Here is a 9,361-nt window from a genome sequence, read left to right as displayed (position 1 = left end):
CACAGTGTATTCAACATTGTTCTGTCTGCAGATACAGTATAACATGGGCTTGTTTTATCTTTTCTAACCTCCTTTTACTTTCTGTGTCATTGCGTTGTGTATAATTATGTAAGCCATCTTACTGTGTTATTTTTTAAAAAGATGTATGCACTTCCCATTCTCACCCCGGTACTGTATCTTGGTTGTATTGTTAAACAGTGTTTAGATATTTACCCACAATGAAAATAAAAAAAAAATAAAAATCCTGATAGTGTTTCATTGTTATTGTTTGTGATAATAGGGACCTAAAACAATCAGGTCACTACACATGATTAATTTCCCCCCGTCTTTTGAATACAATTTCACCCGATATAATCCTGTTTAGCTCTCAGCCTGAATGGGGTACAGCACTTTGGCATTTCTATGGCATCAATTCAACAAGTAAGTCAACAACACTGAATTGTATGCGAAAAGAGCAAGTAACAAAAGGTTCAGTTTAACCGATTTATTTAGCAATCAAACAGAAAAACTACCCTACTGTCAACCTGACCTTTCCTTTGCAATCAACAATGTCATTTTCCAACTCCATGCTGTGTCTGCAGTGGTCACACTGCCTAATCTAAGTAAAAGTGACTCTCACATATACATGCAAGTACAGCAGTGGTAATTGAATGAAACCTCAAACCATGATCTCAGTGGACTGTGAAAGGGGATCAAATGTCACGTTCGAATCCATAAGTCCTCATCTGAAATGTAGTGTATGGTTACTTCTCTTTTTCTGACTTGATGAATTTCACTTTTGATCTTGACCACATGAAAAATTATGCTTTGTGACACTACACTCTTGAGATGTTGTCATGATCTCACAATTCATCCTCAGTCAGCGGCAGATGTAAACACACGTTGTCCAAGTGCAGTGGCAGATGTAAACATACATTGTCCAAGTGTTTAAGCCCGCCTGTGAGGTTCCCGCAACAGTCAGAGTTTCCACGACAAGATTTAGCCTTGACACAAACAGGCTAACAAATTTAAGACAATACAAGAAATATACTGTCACATATGGTCTGGTCACAAACCTTCATTTCTTTTGTTCATACAGTATTGAGATCCATAACAATGTTTGCTTTTGCGGGCCAACCACTGCACTAAATACATATACACAAAAAGACAAAACAGACCATACTATCAACAATGTTCTTATTTTAGTGATACAAGATATAAAAAGAGGGACAGAAATTCTACCTGTGTTCCCCAAAACCATTTTTTGTAGCTCACAACCCTCTATAAAGGACACACATTCACAGCCACTGCAAGTGACAATACACTTGCACATAACATTGTGATACAGTACATGACTGTCATCCAATCGAAATTTCTGCCTGATATAATAATTCTTAATTTTGTTCAGCACAATAAAATATGAATTAATGCAATGCATTATTGACCTAAAACTAGGTTTCCTTTTGTGGTTGTACAGTAGTTTGCAGCAATACAGAACAGAACTGCACACAGTGTACGGCAGAGTTTTATACCAGTGTTTCTCTGGTATAAATAATGAAATAATAATGATCTTGTCTCAATTTCCTCACAAATGTACTTATTTAGTGTGAAAGCTGGTATGTTTAATTAAACTAAAGTGGGTATACTTGCAGGAAACTATGCCTTATTCTTTTCTCATGTATGAATGGCAAAAAGATTGAAACACAGGTTTATTGTCCCTTCTGACGTCTAACGGAGGTGTGTTTTTTTTCTACCTGTCACTATACATAACTGGCATAGATATTCAAACTATGATATATTTGTAATCAATAAATACAAATTCTTGGACAAATTGAGTGTTATTATTGGCTCATGATTTGGTATTAAATAAGAAGTTCACATTGTTTTTCTAACATTAGAAACTGATTAACAAAAAATGCTATGTTAGCTCATTTTCATAATTGAGGCCATCGATGGGGACTATCTTGCTGCTCCAGGTTGGTGGCAATAGACGGCAGGCAGAAAATGAAGAAGATGTTTCACTGTGCCAGCCCACTGGGGGCCGAGAGAGAAATAATTCAAGGATACATTTTACAGTCCAGCAGAATTGCCATAGTCTTTATAGTCTTAGCTTTTTTAAAAAAAATTCTAATAGATACGCGTCCAGAGTACACATTACACATTTAGCTTCGAGTTGTAAACATTTTAAGAGCGAGACCTCTTGTTACTTTCGTGTATTTGTAAAGCCGCACCCATTGCTAAACTTTGGACCAATCAAAGAGCACAAGGGTAGCTTTGCACATGCGCAATCCGAACGCGCGGGACTCCTCCGGAACACAAACAGAAGGAGGGTGACATTAGGGAAAGTGGAGCTCTTTTCAACGAATGTCCGGAATATTACTACACATTTAAACACGACAAGTAAGAGTTCGTTCATGTTTTCGTGCAGTTTGATTGTCTGATTGTTGTTTTGGGTAGATATAAATGTTTAGATCTTAATTTTGTGCCGATCGGAGTCAAAGTCGCTTTAACCACACTGTATAAATTACGAAAATTACAAAACCAAACAAGTGTAGCTCTATCGCTTGTCTGATTATTGAGTGTTGCTCGTTTTATCAAATCTGAGGTTTTACTGTAATCCATAACTTCTGTATTATGGCAATTGTTGATAGAATCTGAATATACTGCACGAGTTTTGTGGCTTTTTTTTGTTTTCCTCGTTGCATTTTTTAATTTTAATGTTTTAATGAAAAAAGGTGACTGTGAGGAACAGCATGGCAGACGACTTCAACCAATCCCTCACCCCTCCAGTCTCACCTACAGATGGTCTGTGTGAGCTTTCCCCAGCCAGACCACCTTGGTTCTGCTGCTCTGAAACTAGGGAGGATCCAACTGCACCACTCTCAACTGAGGGATACACTGCTAGAGGTTCACTGAAAAGGTCCCCCAAAAAATCTTTTTTTATAAATGTGATTAAAAATCGTTGTATTGAGTTGTTACACAACATAACAGGATATGAAATCATACTAACATAAAAGAGGCTCGCTCACTACTCAGGCTGCTGCTGTGTCTCGATCCAGCCCCTGCAGACTATGAGAATGACACCGTGGAGATGTTTGCCTTAACCTGGGTTACAGAGACAGCATTGGTTGAATCAACAAAGCTACTCTTTGGCCTACTGAGGTAACCCAAAACATGAAGCTCAGTTCATTTTGCATGTTCCAAGAAATATCTGTGCATCCTTCCCTTATTTGTACCGCTTGTCCTCATTAGGGTTGCAGGTGAGCAGGTACACGGTGGACTGGTCGGCAGTCAATCACACGACACATGTAGACAAACAACAATTTACACTCACATTCACACTTATGGACAAATTTAACATTCATGTTTTTTGGAATTACTGTTTGTGAGAGGAAACCTTAAAGAAACCTACACAACCATCATTTGTGAAGAAAAATATTTCATTTAATCCATGCGTAATGCCTGGCAGTGCTAAACAATCAAATATTTTTTGTAGATGTTATTTACAATTAACATAAAACTTTCAAGTTTCACCAATATGTTTTTTACTGTTTTTGTTAAATTGCAGGCAAAAGATCTACATGCTTGAGACTATGGCACAGCACATCTCACATGACTTTGGTATGCATGATTCTATACCTATCCCACAATGTGTCCAATGTTTTGGCTTTCAGCAATTATGGCAAAAAAATACATCCTCACAATTGCCTATTATTAACAACCATACTGTAAACACCACAGTATTTATATGTCAGAAGAAACGTCTCTACTTTACTATTTTCAAACAGAGTTATTCCAACGTGGGGTCATTGAGTCATTGGTTAAAATATTTAAATTACACTAGATCCATTTGTGATCCGTACTCTACTTAAAGTCATTGCAACAAATTAAGTTCAATAAAAGTATATTGAGATTTGTTTACCGAGGAGAAACCAATTGGATATTGGGCCAAAATGGACAACTAAACTTACTATTGTGTTGATCATATATTGGTTCCATAAAGACGATGCAGTCTGTGTCGAAACATGTCTGGTGTGTTTTAGGTCAAAGAGGCAATCTTCACTATGAGGCCTCTGAGCTCAGACAGCAGTGTGTTTCATTTCTTCAATATGTTAAGGTCTTCCTACACAGGTAATCTTCATACCAAAATGATCCTAGCCGGGGCACTTGGCTAGGTTTCTGTGTCATGTTTCTGTAATCCATTTCACTTTAATTTCTTTGTTCAGATACCTAAAGGTTTCCTGCAGCCTTGATGCACATCCACCCCACCCTTTTGAGGAGTTGGAGGCTCAAGTTCCATCTGTTCTAGTAGAGGAGTTGTTTGGCATCATTCTGCTCATTGGGCGTCTTAAAGACTTGCCTGCCAACATTCAGAATGCTTTCACTATACAGAACCCTGGAAAGGTACTCCTGCTGGTTAGGGTTTATGTCATGCAAACGTGGGGTTACCTTTGTTACAGGACACATCTGTGAAGAAACACATATAACAGGTTTGTGGTTGCTGTAGACATTAACAACTAAAAGACAAATATGAAATTACTTATTGAGTGTAACTCCTTGATGCAAAGCACCCAACCCACACATCCAAGTGCTAGAAGTCCAAAGATTGTATTGTGTTCCATAATCTGTGTTGTCTCCACAGATTTTTCCTCCCTCTTGGCATTTGTTGCACCTTCACCTTGACATCCACTGGTCAGTCTTGGAGATCCTCCACCTGTTTGGCCACAAGATGCAAGGTACTTGTTTGCGTACTCTGAAATACAGTACCGTGCTCTGTCTTAGTAAAATATGTTAAAGATCTTAAATTATGTCATTGTCACACATTAACAACATACAGGAAGAACACGTTTTACTGAAAGCAAAATGTGAGAGTGTATAATTGACACAGAAGTAACTATTTTATGCACGTCTAGTTTTTCTCTTCTAGTTGATTTGCATTGAGGTTGTAGGTGATGTGTAGTGCAGCTAGCAGAGCAGGCTACGGCTTTCTGACCTTTAGACCTGGTCCTAACTGTTTTGGCTCCTCTTCTACCCAGGCCAGGTGGTGTATGCACACCAGTTTGTGAACCTGACGGGAGAGAATTTGACTGATACCAGTCTGTTTGAGGAGCACCTGTGCAGCCTCCTGTGTGACCTTACTGGCCTGGCCATGGGCAAATACAGCAAGGTGGGTGTTAAGCAATGAGGCATCACATCTTAGTTTTGACGCACCAGTGGTATTTCCAGCTAGTATCCATTTAAGATATGGCAAAAGTGCAATTATCTTGTATTTTTCTTATAGAGAAGAGATGTGTAGGCATACATTGTGATTAAATTCATTCCATAATGATGGAAGTGGAGAAGGCTGATGCTGTCATTTAATATTTTTCAGTACAGTATTAGAATTTTTAAATTTCACAGGAGGAGGGAATGCTTTGCAAATGTCTATATTCACTGACAATGGACAGCTCATGCATCAAATTAACAAAGTACAAGAGGGTCAACGTGACCCCCGCTGTCATGTCACGTTATTTTCAGCTTGAGGAAAATCGTTTTGCCCGGTGTGCTTTCCGCTGGGATGATAATGTAATGTTTGCACAACTTGGCTAAACTCATGTCCTTGTTCTGGGTGGACCAGAGCAGTGTTTGGGGAATTTGATGTGTTTGCAAATAATCACAGACCTTTTCGTCCGCAGTGGAATAATTCCCGGCATTTCTTTCACATGTGTGTCGTATTGTGTATCAAGGGGTTGAAACACTGGCAAGGCGGATTCCATAATGCAAGCTTTTATTCACGGCTGCAGGAAAAATGACCCCTCCCGGTTTTGTTCGGACAACACTTGTGTATCCTCGGTGGCGTAGACATCCTCGCCAGTAAAGTTAGGCTTTCAAAATGAAAGCATGCCAGTTGTTGCTGAAAGTGGCTCTACTTTCTCAAGCCAAAATCATGTCATTAGCAAATAGCTGATGTCATGCTCTAAACGTCATTGTGAAGTAATAATGGCGACTAGTCAACCACTCGACTAGTCTGTGCAACCCTTTACCACAGTACCACCTATACCGTTTAGGTTGTTTGGAAGCTGAAACCTATCCCAACTGACTTCAGACAGACTCCACCCTGAAATGATCACCATTCAATCACAAGGCAGTGATTATAAAGAAATTCACTGTTTTTTATTTTTTAATTGTTTTTTAGGTGAGGCCTACAGAGGTTCTTAGCAGTCATCATTACCTCTGCCCTTGCACCAAAGAGCTGTGGATCCTGGTCATTCACCTTTTGCAATATAGGAATAAAAGTCTACACTCACAGGTGATGTAGATGTAAATTTGTGCATACAGTATTTGTGCAAATGAAATATGTATTCATTAGGTCGTGTCGCTTATTCTTATTTTCTTATTCTTAGTCTTTTTGGAGCTATATGAACCTATTGCTGAGGCATCTAGTGTCGGGGAAACCTGCAGCAGAACAGTTCAGTGGCCTCCCGACGCACTGCAAGGACCCGCTAGGATTCACTTGGTGGCTGCTCACTCATCTGGCAATGTTAGGCCACTATAGTCAAAATGGCATAATCCAAGATGAGGTAAGAGCCAAGATATCACATTGTTATAACATTTACATAATTCAAGTTTTCATACATAATTCACACAATTCAATATGATTCAGTACAACAAAGATTCTAATTCTAAGATTCTCAGTTTTCATTGGCATTATCAACGGTATATACTGTATGTATTATTGTTTTTGTTGATGTTTGTGGTTCTTTTCACTGTATCATACCGGCTCTGGTAAAGTCGCCAGATATTTTTAGTGTCCTTGTATAATGTTTGATAGAGACAGATTTGAATAACATCATTGTCAATATCAGTGATTCCCAAAGTGGTATGAGCATTACGGTACTTAAAGGGCTCACTCTAGTGGTATACGAGAATCACTGAATGAAATGTTTAATTGTGCATAATCATACATTGTCTTTTTTTAAGGAAACTTTTTTAAGTGCTTTTCCTTTGTATTCAACTTTTAAGTATGGCATACTACATTTGCATTTACATTACTACTTTTAGAAATGTTTGTTTACGTAAGCATTTTTTTTCTGTGCTTAATTGAATTTAAGGATATTTTTATTTGACTGTATTTAACAGCTGTACATATTACACTGGCTTACCATAATATTAAATATACTTTTTAGGAATAAAACAGCTACCTTGTGGTGATGAACATATCTATTATGCTACTTTATTTTTAATGTTGTAATGGTGTTACTTGGAGTGCTATTTTTGGGGGGAGGTGGTACTTGATGTAAAAAAAAAAGTTTGAGAACCTCTGGTCTATATTAACAATAGTATGTTAATAAGTGGGTTGATTTTATTTTTTATGTATCTATACTTGCAGAATTCCCTAGATGACAATTGGACATTTGTGGAAGAGTTGCTTAAGTTGACTTGTAAGCCACAGGTCAGCATCTTTATCTAACTTGTCAAACATACTTAAAACAAATATTTTTATTTGGTAATTTTAGATTACGACACCACTCTGTATGTATGTGTATTTGTCTGTATAATCCTAGGGAGGCCTTGGGGAGGAGCAGGTTAGAATGCATGTGCACTGTTGTCTCTCTCTTTGTCTGCTGTGGAAACCCAGTACCAACGCCGTCTCCACCTTCTGGGACTACTATAGCAAAAACCTGGTGAGGTCAAATACTTTGTTCAGGAAAGTACTTTACATCCGTAGAGATGTTAATACTAATGTACTGTATTTCCTTGTGTGGTGTCTGTGGTGTTTATTGAAACAACTGTAATGAGAACTCTGGCTACTTTAAGGCGTTGGTGTTTTTGAGGGTGGAGGGCTTAATTTGTACTATTGCAATATTATTATAATTTTAGGTTTTGCTGTGGCAGGTTTGTTAGCACTTTCTTTTGAAAGTCCAAAATAAATTGGTACTCGGATAATGATGTCTATGTTATTCACTCTATTCGAGCCATTATTTGAGAAAATATGGTACATGAGAAATGTTTGTCAAAATCCTTGTGTGACTACTACTTTGACTGACTTACAATAGAACAAACCTACAAATGGCATATTTAAAATTAATGTGTGTTCCCCGCATATTCGTAATTCAGTACACGTACTCGTGAATTCACCTAGTGGCTGATTTTTTTGGAACCTATCCTTCATTGTTCACTGAAAAACACACATATTCGCTTTTTTGTGAAGCTATAGGCAATAATAAACGCTCTGGCTGCTTCATTGGCTACATTTACATGGACAAAATTTCTTTACTCCGATCAGAGTTAAAATTATGATTGGATCCACTGTTTTCATGGACACTAAAAATATTGATCAAATTACGACTTTCGTGCTCATGTATCGCACTTTCGGGACAAGTTATTTTGACATGTGCAGACTAACCAAATATACCGGAAATAGTAGTAGAGGAAGAAGAACGAATGAGCTGAAACGACTTCTTTCTACTTTAGCGTTATTTCGCATATTTTTACCGTTAGCGCTGTAACGTGGAGTTAACACTTCCCAATGGAGCTACAAATGTACCAGCTAACTCTTGCGCCCACCATGTCATTCGCTCGCTCTGCTTCTACTAGCCTCCGGAAATAATAGCAACACATATACTGACGTCACAGACACAGTTTGTTCCGAAATTTCGGAATAATTGTTTTCATGCGCGGATTGTATAATGTAGTTTGAATGTTCTGCTCTGTCTCCCCAATCCAGGGTGCCTCATTCACTGTGCCGTGGCTTGGAGTGAGCGGCCTGGGCACTTTGTACAAGACACCCCTGTCTCTGTTGGAGCAGGCACGCAACTGCTGTGAGCCGGCTCCCCTCCGTTCCCCAGGACACACCCAACTATACCGTTCAGCCAGTTCATTCCACATCTTTCTGCGAGTGCTGGCCCTATGCCTGTCTCAGGACAGGGTAGGGGGAGTACCACAGAGACAGATCAAAGCAAGGTAAAGCTTGACCGTTGACACTAAACCAAATCGAATGCATACCCACACAACACACATCAAACATACTGCTTAATATAGTAATTGCACTTCACCATGCTTTCCAGTCTTAATGGGAAGATCCCATCTTGCATGAAGCTTTTGAAATGTATTTGTCTCCTAGTGGAGCCGATGTCTCAGGAGTCAACCACCTGCTCCTCATCACAGAAAAACAAACAAAATCTGCACCTGCTCTTTCTAGAATTGTGGTGTGTTTTCAGAGAGAGTGTCATCTATTAGGTCAGTGATTCTCAGCGCCCTGGTTGTGCCATGTGAAATCATCAGGGTTGCTGTGGGAAATTATCCAATTTTATCTAATTTGTCCAGAAATCATTATTTATTTATTACAAATATATTTGTGTTCATCTATCTATGCCAGCGATGTGGTGTGTTGACAGGCATA

General features: G+C 38.7%; 1 protein-coding gene across 1 annotated transcript in view; it reads left to right on the top strand.

The window, feature by feature from the left end:
- Nucleotides 1-2,232: 2,232 nt before the first annotated feature.
- mms22l (MMS22-like, DNA repair protein) overlaps nucleotides 2,233-9,361 on the top strand; it is a 23,104-nt gene continuing 15,975 nt past the window's right edge. Inside the window, exons 1-13 of the mRNA XM_086037982.1 lie at nucleotides 2,233-2,379; nucleotides 2,715-2,899; nucleotides 3,016-3,141; nucleotides 3,548-3,600; nucleotides 4,023-4,110; nucleotides 4,206-4,383; nucleotides 4,622-4,715; nucleotides 5,016-5,146; nucleotides 6,155-6,268; nucleotides 6,363-6,539; nucleotides 7,349-7,411; nucleotides 7,524-7,643; nucleotides 8,687-8,922. Of these exons, the coding sequence (XP_085894108.1) occupies nucleotides 2,733-2,899; nucleotides 3,016-3,141; nucleotides 3,548-3,600; nucleotides 4,023-4,110; nucleotides 4,206-4,383; nucleotides 4,622-4,715; nucleotides 5,016-5,146; nucleotides 6,155-6,268; nucleotides 6,363-6,539; nucleotides 7,349-7,411; nucleotides 7,524-7,643; nucleotides 8,687-8,922 (1,547 nt within the window). The 5' untranslated portion in view covers nucleotides 2,233-2,379; nucleotides 2,715-2,732. The remainder of the gene's footprint in view (nucleotides 2,380-2,714; nucleotides 2,900-3,015; nucleotides 3,142-3,547; nucleotides 3,601-4,022; nucleotides 4,111-4,205; nucleotides 4,384-4,621; nucleotides 4,716-5,015; nucleotides 5,147-6,154; nucleotides 6,269-6,362; nucleotides 6,540-7,348; nucleotides 7,412-7,523; nucleotides 7,644-8,686; nucleotides 8,923-9,361) is intronic.

Source organism: Filicampus tigris, chromosome 8, assembly GCF_054856515.1.
Source record: "Filicampus tigris isolate MCC_2025a chromosome 8, RoL_Ftig_1.0, whole genome shotgun sequence".
In the NCBI taxonomy this organism is placed as follows: domain Eukaryota; kingdom Metazoa; phylum Chordata; class Actinopteri; order Syngnathiformes; family Syngnathidae; genus Filicampus; species Filicampus tigris.
This window is presented reverse-complemented; position numbering and strand designations above follow the sequence as displayed.